Genomic DNA, 20,576 nt, shown 5'->3' on the forward strand with positions numbered 1-20,576 from the left:
TTCTCTGTGGAAATCTTGTCATGAATGCCAAATTTTATGGGGTTTTTGTTCCTCATTTTATATTGCTTGGGAATTATTTGCTAGAATTTTGTATGTTGTGTCTTCCTTATACTATTTTTTTATCAAAACTAAACCCCTACTCTATCACACAAATATTTGTGCAGATAACTATGATTTCCATTTTCTTTTCCTTCCATTGCTAGAATTATGATCTGTGTAATTTTGGAGAGGAATAGATGCTATCAAATTTTGTAATTTCAGCATGATTTGAGGAATCAGTATTTTTATCCTCAAAGCAGCATTCAGCTTGCAGATCCTTTCAGTATTTCAAGTAGCATTACTTATTAGAGTATTTTTTAATTGGTACTTCTAAAATATTCTTGTACTACATCAGATGTTGATGGCACAAAAGAACTCTAGAAGGCAAAGTGATAAAGGAATTAAGGGGATTTAACTTGTAACATTATATGTTTATATTTTTATGAAAGGAAAATAATACAAGCAAATGTGAAGTTCTGTATCAAGGAAACCACTTCACCTAAAGAAGTAGATATATCAACCCTTGATTGACATCCTCAGATAAGAGCATTTAAAAATCTTTGTGAAAAACCTTTGTTTGCAGAAGTTAAGAATGTTGTTCACATTTGACAATCAGGCCCTCAGGAGGCTTGATATTGAATTTGACTGATCCTCCACATTTCCATCTAATCTAGTATCTCATGCGATTGCACTGTAAACAAGCATTATTTGTGATTAAAATTTTACCTCAGGATAACTGTTTAGCATAATCAGTCTTCTGCTCCAGCAGCTTTGAGTTGTTCTTAGATGATACTTACTTCAATACCAAGTCATACACTGCTGTTGAAGTGAAGTTTGATAAAGTTCACTGAAGCTTGAATATCAGAAAACATATCTCCATGCATCAAAATCTTGAGCCCAGCGAGTCACTTCTCAGATGATTAGAGTTCTTGAAATTTTTGAATGTTGAATTTTTGTCTGCAACAAATTTGTTTTACACGTGTCTGTAGATTCCTGAGCTAGCTGGAGTCCAGCTGAACAAGACTGAAGAAAGCATAAGCTTCTCTTTAAGAGGTCTGCACAAGAGTTTCTAGTAATGAAATTTAAGACAAGCTGAAGTCCAGTATCATAGGCTTTTTCAGGACTAGAAGTGACTGTGGTGCATTTCTGAAATATTCAAAGACTGCCTTCTTAATAAGAAATTAACTGTATACTTGTATATATGGCTGAAAAATAATAACTTTTATTTTGTAGCAATTTTATATTTGCAAAAAATATATATGGCTGACAGTTACAAAGAGCAATAAAGAAAAACAAGCAATGTTTTGTTACACAGTTGGCTTTCCCTTAAAAAAAAGATAAGAGAAAACCCCTCCTCCATAAACCAACACTCTACCCCAATTTTTGCTGCTGTAGTATTTAGAATGTGAGAGAAATCTGTGTGAACAGGTTAATTATAAAACAGATAGCATTAGTAGAGGTAAGTAGTAAATATATTTTCCATTTGGTTTCCACCATGGACAAGGAGTGTTTGTAGGCTAATCACTGGTGAAACAGTGATTTCTTTCTGTGAATATCCTGTTTATAAGGGATTGTTGCATGCATAATATATCATAATGCTAAAAAGCACATGATTTCTATTTTAATGATTTTTTTATCAGAATGTAAAATGAGACTTTATTGAGATATTAATAAAAAGAGCTTTTTTTTTTTTTGTCCTGGAAAACAGATATAAAACAGCCTAAAGCAAAGAAATCAGGTTTTGCCATATTAAAAAAGAGGCATGTCAAAGCAAATTAAAAAAAAAAAAAACCAAACAAAAAAACCCCCACAATATTTCCTTTATATGCAGTTACACGGAGGTTATGTAAATGACAAGAGAAGTTGTCATTACTGTTCATTAAGATGAAAGGTTGTCCATTTTTGGGATCTCTTAGCCACCTGATGTCTTATCACCTAACGTGCTTTGTTTCAAGCAGGCAGTGACTAAGCAGGATGTAAATGGTGTTGGGGAAGTGTCCCTGTGTGACCATCCAGGAGTCACTCTGGCAGTCACACTCCCATGGGCAGAGACTTTGGGCAGCTCCAGTGGGCTGACAGGGTCCTGCTGGACTCCCTGCATGCCCCAGCTCACACATTCCAGGTTTCCCATAGCAGTCTCTCAGTCCTCTCCATCCCTTAAGTCATTTAATCACAGTGCTACAGCATAACAGCCTGGGCTGGTGCCTCTCATGAGTGACCCTGAATAAAGACAATCCTGAGGTTTTATACCCTCCAGTTTATGCAGCTAAAGTCTGAGGTCTTCCTTCCCAATCCTCTGCTCCGTTTGTGTCTCTGACTGTCCAGTCAACTGACTGTGACACAGGTCCCTGTGCCTTTTGTTGTGCAAATGGTCAGTGCTTCTTTCTAGCCCCTTGCCTCAACTCCCCCCACCGTCCAGAGTTCAGTCTGCAGTGGCACACCAAGCTAGCTCCACTGAATGCTTTCCTCAACACTAGTGAACTTATATATTCTGTAGGGATCGCTAAGGGGAGAACATCTTTATGTGCAAAATATGCATGTTGTGTAGACTTGTAAGTAAAATAGCAGTGTACTTCTTTGTGTATATATGTGTTATTACTAAAAATGGTGTAACTAAAACTTAAATCAGGAGCCTAGGATTAAAATAATAGCAGTGTCAATGTGTTTGAATTGTTTTCTCTTTTTGTAAAAAACACATGATGGTGTTCAAATTGAATAATATCATCATTGTTAACTAAAAGTAAGATCAGGTCCACTGTATCTGTATCGGGCAATAGAGGTAAGGGGGTATTCATTACACTGGTGCATCACTGCTCTTCCTGTTTTTACAACACCTTTCAATCGCTTCCCTATTTTTGCATAGGTACATATTATAGGCCATTTTAATGGCAAGAGGTAAACTAAATGCTACTTTTATGGACCTTTCATGTTTATGAAAGTTTGTCTAAAATTCAGGTATAATATAAATGAAAAATTGAAAATAATGTGTGTCTTCAAAATTTTGTGTCGGCCAGAATTTCTGCTTCTCTACAGTGATCAAAACTTCAGAGTCTTATTTGGTTTCTTTTCTGTATCTGCCTGTGATTTACAAGTCACATTGTTTCATTAAAATTAGCCTGAAGAATTGTGCAGTTCCCAATAGAATCAGAGCTTCTTGGTAATAAAATTATTGGTGTGTTCATTCTCTGAATTATCTAGTCAGCTTGGGATAAGAAACATTTGCTATCTGTAATTTAGTGTACAGTTCAGTGGATTTGTTTGGGTTCATTTTGGTTTTGGTTTGGGGTTTAGTTTTTTATTTTCTTTCAGTGTGCTTTTTTGCTAACTTGTTTCCACCTTACAGTGTTCAATTTGCCTGTATTTACATTAAGACAAGCTTCTCCTGTCCTTTTGATCACTCCCTTTATTATTGTTTTGAGGACATTACCTTCTGGGGTGAAACTAATCTTATGCTCACTGCATCATTACCTTTTGCAATTAAATTAGCTATTCTTTGCCATTTATAATCATTAGCTGGACCCAAGAGAAGCCCAGACAATGCACAAGGTGTGGATAGAATCTGCTGAGAAGAAGACAGTTAATATTTCTGTGTACAGATTTGAGGTCAGATGTCAACAAATTGCTAGAACTCTTCCTCGAGTAAATGCAGTATGTTTGGCATGGCAGATGAGTGCAACAGAATGAAATAGAGATATTAAAATCTAGATATTTTTCTGTTTTTCATATGTTTTCACAAAGGGGACAAATAGAGGTGTGGGTTTGATCATTCTAATCCAAACTATTATAATTATATTCCTTTTAGATTTCTTGTGGATTATTTAGCAGCATTCATGTTGTCTTGGTTCAGAACAACTGATAATATCAAGCAGTGGCATTCCAGGCAAGGCAGAATATATTTTGGGGAAGATTTCACAGGTTATCTGGATAAAAGTGATGTATCCAAATAGAGAGAACATTAGGAATAAGCATGAGATGCTTTCTTGGCAAGATAGATGCTATTTCTCAAGGCAGGAAATACCTTGTGGAATTCAGTGAAGAATTTTTTAGCACCCCATTATTACTGCAACTAAAATAAACATAGATTAACTATAGGAGGGCAGAAAACTGTCAGAAGAAAAATAAAAGGGAAATTACTGGATCAGAATGAGAATAGAAACCAGCTCATAGGGTTGGAATCAATTTTATTTAATGGTCTCCTAAACGATAGAATAGAAGTAGGAGTGAAATAATGAAAATTATTGCTGGCAGAGCTTGGAATGCATCATCAGCATATAGGAATAACAATATAGTTCAGAGAATGAACTTGATGTTTAGTTTAATTTTTGTAGTATAAAGCAGAAAACTTATGTTTAAGGAATAAAAATATTTTCTTACTGTAATGCAGTAACTTAGTACTTAAAAATATGTGAATTGTGTTACTTAGCTGTTCTGAGAATAGCTCTGAGCTGCCAATATGACGAGGCTGTTTGAAATGACAAAAGTTTTAAGGTGGTTCAGGAGTCAAGAACAGTTATGAAAGGACTCCATGGCATGGTTTCCTGCAGTTGGAGGAATTGAACTCAATTTACCATCCTCATCAACTTTTTTGTTTCTGTCAATAACAAGTTAGAAAAATATTCATGCCTTTTAATGTCAATCTCAAAATAGTCTGCTTGAGTTTGTCTACTTAGTGTAGCCTGTAATATGTCTTTCTTCTAAGTACTTTCTTGTTCTGTTCTTGGTCACATAGCTCTTTTCTTGGAAGACAGCATGAGCAGTTGGTTCACTGTCTCCATGCTGCTTGTCGTTTTCCCAGACAATTTCTGTACCCTTTACCATTTAATATGGGTTTTGGGTTTTTTGAAGGATAGTGCCTGTCCTTTCCTCTTTCCAAGTCAGACCTTATGTAATCAAATTTTGAAGCAGGAAAATCAACCTCAGTCCTTGATATTTTGACAAAAATAAATTGGTGTCATTGATACTTTGATTTGAATACACAGAAATCAGTCCTAGATCTAGGATATTCTAGGACAGATTTTTTTCATATTTTGGTACTTTGTTTTTGTAAAACCCTTTTCTTCACTGAGGATTACATAAACAATGTAACATGGTCAGAATAGAACTGTTTAATATTTTTTGAAGATTTTTTTTTCTTACGTCAAAGTGTTGCTGTAGTGCAACTGTAGTATAATATGCTTCTCTTCTATTTTTGTTCTTGTGTCACCAGATTTAGGCATTGTTCCAGCTAATCATTTACGAATAGTGTAAAATCCATCCATACTCCAGTAACCATTTTACACTGTTCAAGATCATTTTCTCCAGACTTCTTTTCTGAAATCAGTGTGATCCTTGTGCATTGCAAGAGTAATTCCTATTTTTGTTGTCTAAAAGTAGACATTCAGTCTTAGGCTATTCTTTTCCCTTTTCCTTAATGTAACTCCCATTTTGTGTTTATAAAATAATATCATGAATTGTTTGCCTAAGGTATCCTGTGAGGCCCTCACACCTGCATGTCTTCATCCCCTGGGCAGCACAGATCTTAACCTTCATGCAAGACTAATGTTTAAAATACACCTATGTCATGTTTTCCTTCCCTTTTGTAGTTAGCTTTTCTGCATTTAAAGACATGGAGGAAAGATTTCAAGATAAAAAGTGCACTTACTTACCTGTCCATATATTCAATATGAATTAAAATTACAACTAAGGTGTTTTTGAACCTGCATTTGTGATTCTGAGCTACCAATTTTGTTTCCTTTATTTCTTGGATGTCTAGGAAGGAAACTTGTATACTTCCTTCTGTTACATAAGAATTCCTTTTTATGTATGAAAATGTCTCTTCTTTATCTCCAAATTGTCCTTTAAATCCTTTCAGTTGCTTTCAGGTTCACAGATGACATGGAAAAGAAGACCAAGTCAGTTAAAAACTTGGCTGTATATATAGCTGGATATCTGTATAAGGAAAGGGATATCTGTAATTTAATTTACTTATTAATTGTTTATGAAGCCAAGGATGAATTGACCCATCTAGCATATAGGTGATTTTTTTCATATGTTGTTAAGAAATATCACAGTATGTGTGTGCTGGCCTCAACCCTAAACTTTTGACTGCAAAGAAGAAAAATCTGATATTTTTATAGTAGCTTACATTATAAAAGTTAAAATGAGAAGACACATTATATATATATATATATTTATATATATATATATATATATATATATATATATATATATGCTGGAGAAAGTATAGTCTACTGCTGACAAAGACCCTCTGCCCTGAGTCATGTTTTGAATATTATGATGCTTTCCATCTCAAGAGCAGATTTTTTAAATACCTGAGAAAATATACTGCCTTTGTTGGTTCTGTCTTACTGTCAGTGATAGCATTGGCTTTCCTCCCCCCAGTCTAAGCTTTGAATGGCCAAGTCTGCTTTCTAAAGAAACTTATTTAATTTTTGAAATGACCTACACGCTATGAATATTCTGTTGAGCTTGGAATCTAGTATGTGTCGCAGACATTTTTTCATAGAAATCCTTTCTTTCAGATTTGTTCATCTTCTGGGAAGCTGAGGCCCCAGAAAGAGAATGTAAACACTGATTATCAGCTGCTGTGGAATGCAATAGGATGCACCTGTGATTGGTTCATGTTCCATGTGTACAATTAAGGGCCAATCACAGGGCAAGCTCTCTGGAACACAGGGACAGAGAACTCTCTTGTTTTTGGATTCTTTTCTATGCTATTCTTAGCTTAGCAGCCTCTGCAACTTCTCTCCTTATTTTTTTTTAGTATAGTTATAATGTATTATATACCATATATCAATAAATCCAGCCTTCTGATCATGAAACAAGATTCTCCACTTCTCTCACCCATGGAGACCTTCGTCAGGTCGCTGTAATATAGTATGTGTCAAAAAATAAAAATTAATTGCATTATCCAGTGTCCAGTGTTCTGTGCAGTGCTTTTTCTTTCTATTAATAATCTGTGAGTTGTAGAAATGTTTTCAGACAGTATTTGTTCTAGAGGAGTAGGTTTGGCCAAAGTATTAATGTTATTCATTAACACGTGAGCAGTATATGATCTTGTATGCTGGGAATTCTATGTTATTTAAAAATTAAAAAAACAACATTGTAATTCCTTGATTTTTAATCATAGTACTAAAGAAATTCTTGGTTGAGTTGTAGTAATAAAATTTAGCAAAATGCATACATGAACATTTATACAATATACAAATAGATTTAGGCTATTTAGTATTGGCAGCATATTTTTCTGTTGATATCAGTTAAAGTTTATGTAAACAGTTTATATGTTTTAGTCTTTTTCATCCATCAAAGCATAATATTTGTGCTGAAAAATCTACTATTAAATAGAATATTGATGTTGCCCGTGCCGTAATCTGCTTTTGTGAAATACCTCATAATGAAAGATTTTGAAATATGAAAGTTGTGTAAAAGATGACCAAATAAGTCTACTGTTTGTGTAGTTGCTTGAAATTTGTGTAAATTTTGTATCTGATTAAATGCAAATATTTTGGTTTTCCTCTTTCTCTTTAGCTATTAAACAGTTTCAGTAAGTGATCAGAAGTATAAGTAATTTGCAGTGTAGGCAGCTTTGATTTTCCCCATGTTCACATAAAATTGGGGGATAACTTGCCATACAACTTCAAAGAGAAAGTTGATTACTTTGGACCTTCTTTTCATTAACTGTGGAGATGCAGAGCTGCCTGCTCTAGGCTGTGCAAGCCTGGTTTTGGAACTGAAACCTTTTTATCTCACAGATTGTAGATTTGTAATCTAGTATCTACTGTTATTTTCACAGGCATGTGTGTGGTGACATGGGCACCTGGACCTTGACTTCTTTATTTTTAAAAGCTGCTATACATTTATCAAAAGGAGTCTTTGACACCATAGTTCTGTTGCTACAGATAAAATTTGGCATTTTGACATGGAAAAAAATCTTGTAAGACTGTTAATGAAGCTAAATGCATGTGTGTGTGTATGTGACAGCTACAAATCTGTGCAGTGGGCCCATATTGTTTCAACAATGATCTGAAACTTTTTAAGTTTATAGAAGAGTACAGTACTTGTACTAATTTGGCATACATTACACTGCATAAGCCTTTTAAAAAAATAGTGATAGAAAATTAGCTCTAGCTTTTATTTGTTGTTTCTTTACTTTTTTTTTTTCCTTCAATCTTCGGATTTGGTAGTCTGTTGCACTTGGAGCAATAGGCTGTTGAACAGCTTTGTCTTCAAGCAACTAATTTCATTTTAGTGTTACATTTAGAAACATTGCCAGCTTTTTTTCATTATTTTAGCTCTCTAGTTCCACAGCCTTGGAAGGGAAAGGACAATTAAAATTTACTTCGGGCAGATGGAGTCCACACCACAATTGTACCCAGATTGCCACGGCCAACGATACCACTGTCCGAGGCTGGGACACACGGAGCATGAGGTAAGGACAGCTTGCAGTCATGTTCTCTAGAAAACCAATCTCCTTTGGAGGGAGATTTTTGCATTGCTCCTAGCATAAGTTTTTTTTGTTTGAAATTATAAGTGGCAATCCTATATCTTATAAAAGGAATAGAAAGGCTTGCATAGCTGATATAGTTACAATTTAACAAAGATTTTTCTCTGGTATTTCCCCTCAGCTTCAATTCTAACTTGTATATTGAGTTTTATTGAACCCTGTACTAGTCTCACAAGGATTTGTTCAATACATAGGAATTACCTGAATGAAGCTCTTTTGTAATTCAACCTGAAAATGCTTTAACAGCAGTCCTGACTATGCTATGAGCTATCTTCATAGCATTTAAAGGTGACTTTAATCTTGGAAGGCAATTCACAAGTTCACTATTCACTTCTGATTTTAACAAAGTGTTCTATACGAGACTAATGATTGTAGCATACTGGGTATAAGAAATCACTGAATCTATCAAAATCATAACCAAATAAAAGCTTTGAATATACCTAATAAGGCATTTCCCCCCCTTCTTAGTTGTGATTTTGATAAGCAAAGGAGTGATGTTGTGCACATCTGTTGCCATGACTACTAAAGCCTCTTCAAGCTTTTTTAAAAGTACACTTTATCCCCTTAGCACATAGTAATTTATCACTAAACTGAGAAGACTGATGTCTTGTAATAACTTTTGTTGCTTTAAAGGGCGATGACTTTAAATTTAGTTCAGTGGTTCCTGCCAGCTCAGAGTTTTAGCAATAAATCCCTTGTTTGCTAGTCTTTGTGGTTTTCCTGAAAAGATTTATTTAATGAAGGAAAGTTAAAAATACAATAATTAAAAGTCACTTCCTGTGAAGTGTTTGAAAATCATGTTTGAATGTCCTGTTCTTTGCCTTGTAAAATTATATATAAAAGTCTAATTTTATGTAATGTGTATACTTACATTTATAAAGACATCTTACAAAGACAAGAGTGGAGAGAGAGGACAAAGGAGAAGGGGTTTTATTAATTTGCTTTTTTTCTAACATATAGCATGCAGATCTTTAACCAAAGCTTGTGTTTTGAAGAAAGAATATTAAATATTGTGAAGTCTGTCTCATGCTCTGTCTCATTAGAAGAAGCATCTCTATCTTGCATCAAAGGAATTCTCTGAGTAACTTTGATGAAAGCTAGATTATCTAGATATTGTAGTCTGGACCCTCAGTGAAAGGGGTAGCTTGGTTAACAGAAGCAAATCCCACTATTGTATTTACTTTAAGTAAAGCTCAGAGTAAATAATTCCTTAGATCTGGTTTGCCCTTAAACCAGTTTGATAACTAGACTATGCCAAAGAGCTGTTTGCAATATACTCAAAAAGTATGTGCAATAATAAGTCTCATCTTCCATTAAGCTATAATATGTCTATTATGTGAATATTTCATAATGATTAGTTAGGCTAGAAGTAAGAGTTTAAAGTCAGGGCAATATAAACGGTGGCAGAATAAGAAGCATAAAAAGAAGGAGGAGGGAGGGATCAAGGGCAGAAAACTGTCCTACCAGCAAAGTGAAGAGAAATACTAGAAGCAGCTGGAGTAGCTGCTCCTGCAGAGTGTGGTTACGATAGCTGCAAGATAGAGGAAGTACATTCCTTTGGACATAGCAAACAAAGAAGGGAAGAGAAAAAAGATGATTGTCAGGAAGAGTCCTAGACTAGACTAGGAAGCAGTCGTAATCAGAGAAGAGCTTGTGAAGCAGAGAAGACAGACATTAGGCTGATTAGATTTAGAGAGAGAACTTTATCAGGAAAATTCAGACTCCAAGGCTAAATTCTAAATAATATGTAAGAAGAATAATATGAGCCAATAGCTGGAGAAAATGTTCATGTGGTCTGGCATTAATCTTATAATGTAAGGGGGAAATTTAGTGTATGTGTTATTGCTGTAGGTAGGGTGAAAAGTGATTAAAAGAATATTCATATTTGGGGAGGAAAGGGATCAAATGGTCAGAATAATAGTTAAGATCAAGTCTTTCATGGTGAATAGTCCTGAATATACACGGACAGTAGTATTTTTAAGCCCTTACACACAGGTCTAAGCAATGCAAGAAAAAAGTGATAGGTGCAGTGAAGGAGGAAAGATGTGTGTTACCACAGCAAGCATGCTTGAGACTTAGTATTTTTGCCATATACATATTCTAAAAAATAAGTGGAAGCTTGAATTCCACTCCTAGAATACTTGGTACAAAGGCTTACCTGAATGATATCCTTAGCCCCTCAAACTCTGAGGAGACTGTTGATGCTAGATATCTTAGTAATTTAACTGGTGACAGCCAGAACTGTCAAGACAGGGCTTAGTACAGGCCTGATAACTTTGAATCTCTCCTTCTGGAGCAATTTTGCTTTGTATTTGTAGTTAAATATTAACAGCAAGAGACTATCTGATCGTGACAAAAAACCAAAAGTATATGTAGTTTTTACAAGAAATAGGAATTTTTGGTCAGTATGTTTACTGAAGAGAAACATTTTTCATTTAAAGAATAACAAAAAGCTCATCAAGTGTTGAAAAGTTCCAGTGAAGACTGTAGGGGATGGTCAAGTCTAAGCAGAACTTCAGATGATATATTGGTGGCTTGGAGAAAACTGGTCATAAAATTGTGGAAACAGGAAAAATCAGACAACCCCCAAGTTTAAGAGGCAAGGTAGGGACACAAACTGATGGCACATGATGTTTAGAATAGATATGCTAGGTTGTTAGCAGTAGAACAGATGTTTTCTAAAGTGGTCCAGATGGATGAGGTTGTGTCTGGCTGAGTAGTTTAAGGGCCACGGGTAAATTAGTGATAAATGCAAGAGCTCAAGAAGGTAAATTCAATACAGAGCTGTAATAAAAAGTTGTCGTTGATATCTGTTCCAATTTGCATCTCAGCTTTTCCTACTGAAGTAGATGTCATAAACAGGGAATTAGTAAAACTACTTAGGGGTGAAGAAGTTCTTACCTGAAACTGTTGTGGTTTAGTAGCAGACATTTATAACAGTTGTTCCAGAGCTGTGCTAGAATCATCTGGAACTACTATTTCCTTTTAACTCTAGATGATCCTAATGGAAACAAACATGGAAGGAACAAAGCGTCACAGCAAGCTGAGAAATCTGTACAAGTCACTGTTGTTAACAACTGGGAATTCCCTAAACTCTGCAATAAGAATGGGAGCTCTAGGTCTGTGGGTGCTAAGGGGATTATGCAAGTTTCCAGGGAAACAGATTTCTGTAGGTGGAGTGCAGTCAGCTTTTATAGACCATTTAATCTCTTTTAATGTTTTACAGGCAGATATATTGTATAGAAAATGCTCATGGACAGCTGGTACGAGACTTGGACTTCAATCCCAATAAACAGTACTACCTGGCTAGCTGTGGAGATGACTGCAAGGTGAAATTCTGGGACACAAGAAATGTCACTGAACCAGTGAAGACACTAGAGGAGCATTCCCACTGGTAGAACAAATTATCTGCATGCTGTTTTGTGGGTGGATGGCTTATATCATTTATTCTGCTAATTATTTTATCGTTTAGGAGCAATGCAAACTAACTATGTTTGTACTGTTGTGCATAATCGTTTTTTTGCACAGAGGAAAAATTTCAGCGTGCCAATGTTCCTTGTGTAATTGTAAATTAAGAGTTTAGACAACATTAGTCTAATTGGCAAGAAACTGTTGTTAGCATTGCTGGGAGATGGGTACACCTTTGAGAAGCACAGCACAGAACTTGGCCCGTGGGGCCCAGCTGGGACACAGGTGTGCCTTCCCAAATGGAGCCTGATGTGCTGCACCTGATGTGCAGTAATAAAGCAGCTGCCATCCATCCTTCTGTTGTCACATAGTTGAAATATTCAGTAATGCAGCTCAACTTCTTTATGTTCTTCACAGTCCTTAAGTCAGAATATGCATTGAATAATTTTATTCTCTGAAATAACATTTAGAGCCAGTATCTACTGCACTGGCCTGTGGCTGGAGTAAGGAGAGACTCTTGCCTGATAATTTCAGTGCTTAAGAAAATATGAATTATTCATATTTTATAAAATTTGGGTTAGAGTAATTCTTGCAAAATAGATCCAGTCCCTAAAGCTACTTCAAGGGAGATGAAGATGGGAATTAACAGAAGCATTATTTATACTTTTTTTCTTCAGAATATTCATAGAAAAGGAACAAGACAAGAACCATAAGACATTTGGTATTAACTTGATATGTAAAATGTAAAAATTGAAGAGAAATATAGTCCTACATTTGTTTTAGGATCTCTTTTAAACTTCACTGTAAGAATGTTGCGAGTTTTTTGTTTAAAAGGCTATTTTTAATCCATATTTTGCTTTGGGGAAATTTTTATATTCAGGACTTAAGTACTTATCTGGCTTACTCAACAATGATTGGCATGTACCCTCAAGGAATGATACCATTGAATGGTGTGATTTGGTTTGGTTTTGTTTTGTTTTTAATTTAATTGTTGAGTTTTAAAGATGCCTCATAGAAAACAGGTGACATGGAAGCTTAAAAGGCTAATGAAGATGGCAAAAAAATGGTCTTTCGAATGAGGCATGTTACTTCTATGCATATTTAAAACATTGAAAAGATGAATTTTTAGTGCTGCTCTTAAAAAACTTGTTTAACAGTGATGCACTACCTACCATGAATAGTCTCTCATTCTGTCTGATTTTAATTTTTTTAGGGTCTGGAATGTCAGATACAATCATTCTCATGATCAGCTGATCCTTACAGGAAGCAGTGATAGCAGAGTTATCCTGTCTAATATGGTATCAATTTCTTCTGAACCATTTGGCCATATGGTAGATGATGATGAACTCAGTGACCAAGAGGACCAGCATCAAGAAGAGAAGTATGAAGTTTCCTGAGTTTTATGTAGATGCTTATAATTTGTAGTTTCATTGTAATGGTTTACATGCTATTTTTTTTTTGCTGACTAGGATTTCTGTGTACAAGCCTTTCAGGTAAGTAGTTAGAATTCCCACTCTGTTCTTTATTCAGTCTTGGGTGGAATACACTCTTTAAATCTGATTGGCATGGTCACTCCACATTCACTGGTAGGAAGGGAATGGTGATGCTGAGGATCAGTCCTAAAGTCCACTGGGTTGGTGAGAAGATTCACTTTAAGGGAGCTCTGGTTCAAGTCAAGCATGTAGAATAATCTGGGTTAAGTTGCAATTTGAAAATATGCTTTTGTATTTTCTGTGTATGTGTTAGGACCTTTGGGAAATGTTAGCAGTCTAATGATGAGCTTCTGCATGAGCAGAAGAAATGAAGTATAAACACATTATTATTTTTGTTTTTAATTTTGCTCTTAACATCTCTGACTGCTCTGGAATCCAGTAACTCATCAGACCTAGATCAAGCAAACCAGAAGCTTGGTTTCAATACTCTTGGTAAAGAATAGTGCATGCTATTGGCAAATGTGGTAAACCTTTCCATTTGGTTTGTATGGAATCAAATTATTTCCTTGTGAATTTTGTATGGATGGGGTTTTAGTAAATTAACTGTATATATGTGTATATAGGAAGTTCTGTAGATTGAGGTTGAGCTGAGGCTTTCTTATTTTGTGACTAGCTTTCATGGTGATCTTCAGCAAACTCTTCCTTTACAAAGTGAATCACAGAATTACAGAATGAATTAGATTGGAAAAGACCTCTGAGATCAGAGTCCAACATATGACTGAACATCACTGTGTCAACTAGACCCTGGCAATGACTGCCACCCTCAGTCTTTCCTTGAACACCCCCAGGGATGGTGATTCCACCGCCTCTCTGGGCAGCCCATTCCAATTTCTAATCACCCTTTCTGTGAAGAAATTTCTCTAAATGTCCAACCTAAACCTCCCCTGCTCGAGGCTGTGTCCTCTCCTGTCACTTGATGCATGGGAGAAGAGACTGACCCCCAGCTGGCTACAGTATCCTGTTAGGCAGCTATAGAGGGCAGTAAGGTCACCCCTGAGCCTCCTGCAGACTAAGCAGCCCCAACTCCCTCAACCCCTCCTCGTATGACTTATTAGACCCTTCACCAGCTCCATTGCCCTCTTCTGCACAGCTCTGCTAAGCTGTCTGCAATGATGCCGGCAGATTAACTCCTGAATGATCTTTTAAAATACAGAATAGTCAGATGTGATAAGGAAATTACAAAAAAGATCCACTAGTTATTCAGCTGTGTTTGCTAGATGTTTCAGCTAAAATTTTTAAAGTTTAGGTTACTTCTCTAGTTGCATTTTTAAGGTTGCTCTTGAACCTTAATTTTATTAATATATATGTAGTTTTACTACATATATATTAATAAAATATAAATGAAGCCAAAACACCAAATAGTTTTGGTGTTTTGGCTTCATTTAAACTATGGACCTGGAAACGATTATATTTTAATACTAAGTAAGAAAGTTACTCCAAATATAGAAAAGGTTTATTTTAAATGTACCACATTTCATTAGAAGATTTTTCTCCATGTATTGTAAGTGCCTGAAAAATCAAGGAGTATCAAATTAAATACCTAAAAATTTGCTCACATCAGCAGTATATACTTTCTAGAATGTAACTGAGTTACAGTGCTTTAAATATAAAATCAAAGAATGGTTTGTGTTGGAAGGGTTCTTTAAGATCACCTAGTTTCAACTCCTCTGCCATGGGCAGAGACGTCTTTTGGTTCCTTATCTTTGGCTGGAGATTGCAATTTATTCTGTTCTGGATGGAAAACAAATAGCATTAGGGGAAATGAGAAAGGGACCGCATTTTTTTTAATGTGGTGGGAATGCATTAAAAATATCACAAGTGTAAATAGCATTCTGACAGACATTGTGCAGTAGATTATCTGTAATGCTGAACTTCTGTGGATTTTAGACTGTATAGGTTGCCTCATTAAAACATTGAGTCATTGTTCTAGAATATGAATTTTTTAATCCAAGATCATCCAGTGCAATACAACAAATGTAGTGCATCTTTTCCCATGGCTGTGGGATGGATGTAAACCACAGCATGAATGACTTGTATGGTAATAATATAGAGTCCTTGCCTGTTCCTGGAGGCTACAAGAGTATCAATTCTGCATTTGCTCTTTAAATATGTGCTTTTCAACTGCTCACCTGTTTTTTATAAAACCTGGGAAAGCACATTAGCTTTTGTAACCTTTGCTTGGTACTGTCAAAGTCTTGTTTTAGGCTCCCTCTTCTGCCCCCTTGTTATGAGTTGAGTCAGAAGGATGTTTGCAAGCTGCTGCAGGCTTGAACTGTTGCCAAATATAGGTCTGTTTAGTTCTGAGTGCACAAATGAAGTAGGGCATAACAGCTGTTGGGAATACTTCTTGTTAATCAACCACTATTGCCAAATATTTCAGCTCTGATAACCTCCTAGAGACCTCTGTGAAGAGTCTGTTACACCATTCCATGGGTACTGTCTTTGGTAAAATACAGATTTTCACTCTATGGTTTAATGAGGGACAGGTGTGTTTGGTTTTTATTTTTGTGGGTTTTTGTTTGTTTGTTTTTGTTTGTTTGTTTGTTTGTTTTTTGCTTAGGTATGTTCTAGACTTTTCAAAAAGTGTTATAGTCTCACAAGGTTTATTTATCCTGTTTTTGGAGGACATCTGATTTGTTGTTAAACAGCACACAAATACTGATAAATAGAATGTCTTTTTCAGGTGTATCTTGAAATACACCAGGAAGAGCCTGTATTTTTACAACTTGTGTCTTTAGCCCCCTCAGACTGAGTACCATATCTCTCTTGGAAAGTTAAAATATCAAGTGGAAAGAAAGAAAAAGACTCTTCCTGCATTTTATTTTCCTGAACAGAATCACTTGTGAAAATCCTCCTTGGAATGAATATAAAAATGATGACTATGTGTCAGTTTTATTTTCAAAGGTTTATTGTTTTTTCTACTTAGTAAAAACAAGTATTTTTCCCATATTTTGAAAACATTGCACAGTTAAAACTGCTTCTTGAGATCTTTAAGACTTGTTAATTCTTAATATCTTTTAGAGTAAATTTCCTTATTTTTACTTTATTTCTTGGTTGGAGACAAAAACAAATAGTATGTCGCTTTACCCTTCCTTGTTCAACCATGTTGAGCTATGCATGAATCTGCCCACTCAATAATTCTTGCCAGATTTACTGCTGTAGTTGCCTGGTTTCAAGGTTCCCAACTGAAAATAATTATTTGGAGATGAATTTTTTCAAAAGAAAAGAATTCAAGTTCATTGCATAATGAGTAGACAAACGAAAACATAGTTTGAATTCTCTTATGAGGAGTCTTCATAAGAATTTCTTCTTAGTGTGTTCTTCCCTCAGTGTTTGTCTGTTGACATCTTGGGCCTGTCTGCTCCCGTCTTAGAGACCAGAACAGGCTTGAATAAGCAATATAACTAGGACTGTTGCATGAACATCTATCTCTTGCTGAAATCAACTGGTTCCTTTTAACTTCTGGTTTAGGTCAGACTCTAAGTCAAGTCTGTTTTTTCCCTACTGTTTAACTGCTGCTGTTGTTTCTCTCATCAGTCAAAAAAGGTAAGAGCAGGCAGCTTCCCTGTGTCATGTCAAAGGTCTTCCTAGCATGTATCATGTGTCTCGTAGTACTCAGGAGAAAAAATAATAGAAATAGGAAAAGGAGATGTACTTCCCCTGGATATGTTGCTAGCCCCTGACTATTTGCAGTTCAGGGACATTTACTGCCTTCTGAATAATCTTTGGGGACTTCTGATTCTTCCATGTATGCTTTTCCTTTGCTATCAGCCATATTCTTATCTGCTCTCACTAACTGTGTTTTTGTTTATTCTAAAATGTGCCAGCTGTGCTTGCATGGTTTTTGTGAAATTTGTCTAGGAGAAACATGCCAACTGTGTTTGTTTTCTTGCTCTGAATTAAGAAAGGCTTCAGTGCTCTCGGCATGGGAAGCACAAAGCCACTGTTGAAAATAGGTCGTCCGAGAAGAGGCTGGAGTTGTCCACAGAGAAGAGCTATAGGCATGTGGCCAAAGGACAGTTATGCTATATTCTGGTCAAGTCCCCAGTCTGGATTATGTAAAGCACAGTTCAAATATGGGGGGAAAAAAACCCCACAACAGAGAATGAAGTGCTGTACTAGTTCAGTTTCTAGCACCTTGATCCAAGGGTAGAAAAAAGTGTCCAAAATAAATGAAAATATAACAGATGAGGGTGAGTACAACTTGGGTTCATTTAGGTTTCATCCTCAAAACAAAGCTAATGTGCCTGAATAAGAACATGAGGAGTGATTTTCAATGCCTAAGTTTGAACAAAACTTTCAAAACATGGAATCATTCCACATCTGTGGATGCAATTGCTTGTCAGGCTTCTCCTTGACCTCCTTTGGTGGCTTTGTACTCTGTTGTTGCAAGAGCTTTCTCCCTGCAACACTGAGCTAGCTTGAGTCCTAAATCTCCTCAAGGTGACTGTCAGCTCCTTGTAAGATACTAGGAGAGCATTGGGAACTGTCTTCCTCCTAAGGGAGCTAGTGAGTGTCTTATATCCATCCTTTAGTCTTTGGTCATCCAAAATCCTGATGTTAGTGAGTGAGTCTATATGTTACTGTATTAAATTATTCTGATAGTCATTTAAACTCTACATTGCTCTTTCTAACAATAAAAGAAAGCTACTAAGTTCTGGCAGTTTAGTGTGGCCATCTTTACTTGCCGATCAGGATTCCTTTTCTTCAGTTACTCCAATACGTGTGTTTGGCTTATAGGTTTAAATTATGCACTGTGTAGATCTCTGTTTGGTATGCTGGTGATACACAGCATGAGAAGAATAGTTGGAGCAAGGTACATGCTGTATCTACAGCAGTGTTTTTATTCTTCATTACTTCTGTAGCCAGAACTTTGTGACAAGGCTCAACTGGTAATGGAGGACTTACTCTTTAAGAGAAAAAACTTATTCTGTATCCATAAAAATTAAAATATTTATATAGTCAATAACATTTTGAGTTTATATATCAGTCCTGGAAAGGAAGCCATCCTAAAACTTTAATTTTGCAGTTTAAGCTACCAGTTCCCTTAGTTTTCTAAGGGATTTACAGGCTTTAAGATGTTTGCTGTTTTCACTGGCAGAACTGATTGCTAAGGTCAGGATGCTGCCTTCTCCCTCATGTTACATGTTTTGATGATATGTTCTAAAATAATGATAATCTTTGTTATCCTTTGAGGATTGTACCAGAAAATACAGTTTTAGTGTTTTTCCTGAAGGCTTATGTTTCCATCTTTTTTGTCATAGATGTTAGCCATAATGTCCTTAAATACAAACAGAAGATCTAATACAAGCACTTCTCAATATTTTATATTTAATGCTGAGAGATGTAAAGGATTAGTTCTTCCTGTACGGAGTATCTCACTTGAGATCATGAAGTTTTTAATGAGATGTTATGTGTGGAAACATCTTCAGCTATTGGAATGGACCAGAGAGAAAATGATGGTGGTCGCCCTCTCTGTAGAAAGAGACTTTCTTCAAAATTCTATCTAAAGAAGTTGGTGATATCCACTTTTCATGATAGAAATGGAGTTTAGAGATTTTTGAATAAATAATGTGGTTTCACAATATTACATATGAGCTGTGCAGTCTAATGTAGCACCTTTGTATTCGCATCTGTGACTCCAGGAGAGAGATTTGTCAGCCTTGATCTTTTCAAAAGTATTTGCCAAACGTGCTGAGGCAGGTTTTCAGGATATTTTCACACAGCTGTCAGCAGTGTTAAATTTGATGCTATTTTGCTTTTGATATTAATGTCTTGGAGAAACCTGAAGTCATAGGATTATGCTATGGAATCAAGCAAGAGACCTAATTAATTAAAACAGGTTAAATAGTTTCTCTTTTGGGAAATGCCAGGATTCAGGACTACTTTGTTGGGTGTGTAAGAAGCTGAGCAAAACGTAGTGCAGCAGCACTTTTCAGTTCCAAGACTATTTTCTTTAAAAGCTTCTGGTTTTCCTGTAGTATTTCTTTAACATTCATCAGCAAGTATACCTTCCTTAATTTATTTTTCACATTAGGACATCTGTGAAACTTGTTACATAAAAATATGCTTTTCCTGTTTTCCTGGGGAAGCAGTTCAGAAACATCTTTTTTGAATAAAAAAAAAATTATGATGTTTGGAACAGTATGAGTGGCCAATTATTATCTATTAAAAATGTGTTCAAGAATAAATGTACTTGAATTTAGGCTTTTTAAAAGGCAAGTAGTGTGTTGTCTAATCCTACCAGAAACAATTTTCTCTTGAAGTCAAAAGGAAAGTGCATCCATGGGCTTAAACTAGAATCCAGTGCTATGCTTTTCAGGATTCATTTTTGGATGCTGCAGCATATGCTGCTGCTCTATTGATTCCTTTCCATTTCATAGTGATTTTTAGATTAAAGAGGATTTAATTTTGACTGTGATAAGGAATTGATGATTTTTGCTGACTGAAAACCATATTTTATTGAACGCTGTGGTGACAAAACAGAATTGCAAGCACTGCAAACTTAAGTGGTTGTTACCATGAGAAGTAATTGGAAATAACAGCTTTCTACATGAAAACAATTATCCAAGGCTGAACAAGCTTCTTTCTTGAACCTGTAACACAATTAACCTCAAAGTTATCTAGTAAAATAAAAGCTTCTCTCCTTTCATAAAAGCTGGTTGGGGTCATGCTGTTTGAATAAGACTACAGAGAAAACAGTCTATTTTCAGTTCTGTGTGGCACACGTCTGAAATTTATGCATGATGTAGGTAGAGACTGCCCATCTCATACTACGATTTCTTGGTGGCAAAGGGAATGTGGTGCATTGTCAGTTGATGCAGTGCAAGAACATATAGAAGAAAAGGTATTTTAGTCTGGTCAGCATAAAATCTTCAAAACAGATAGGAAAGCAAGAAACTAAAGAAGCATTTTAAGGGTCAAGAAGATCTGGGGCAAGGAAGAAAATAGCTTACTAAGCTTGCCAGGTGTAACAAGGGATTACCAAGTACGCTATCAAATACAGTCACAGAATCACAGAATGAGCTGAGTTGGAAGGGACCCACGAGGCTCAGTGAGTCCAGCTGCTGGCCTTGCACAGCACCATCTCTCAATCATGGCATCAGTAGGCCAAGCACCTACATATGTGGCAC

General features: G+C 35.9%; 1 protein-coding gene across 1 annotated transcript in view; it reads left to right on the plus strand.

The window, feature by feature from the left end:
- The window catches only part of EIPR1 (EARP complex and GARP complex interacting protein 1), a 75,499-nt gene that overhangs the window by 48,956 nt on the left and 5,967 nt on the right, over positions 1-20,576 (plus strand). Inside the window, exons 6-8 of the mRNA XM_054280278.1 lie at positions 8,331-8,467; positions 11,769-11,936; positions 13,164-13,331. Of these exons, the coding sequence (XP_054136253.1) occupies positions 8,331-8,467; positions 11,769-11,936; positions 13,164-13,331 (473 nt within the window). The remainder of the gene's footprint in view (positions 1-8,330; positions 8,468-11,768; positions 11,937-13,163; positions 13,332-20,576) is intronic.

Source organism: Melozone crissalis, unplaced genomic scaffold, assembly GCF_028551555.1.
Source record: "Melozone crissalis strain CALT ecotype California unplaced genomic scaffold, PUWL_Pcris_2 ptg000027l_1, whole genome shotgun sequence".
Taxonomy (NCBI): domain Eukaryota; kingdom Metazoa; phylum Chordata; class Aves; order Passeriformes; family Passerellidae; genus Melozone; species Melozone crissalis.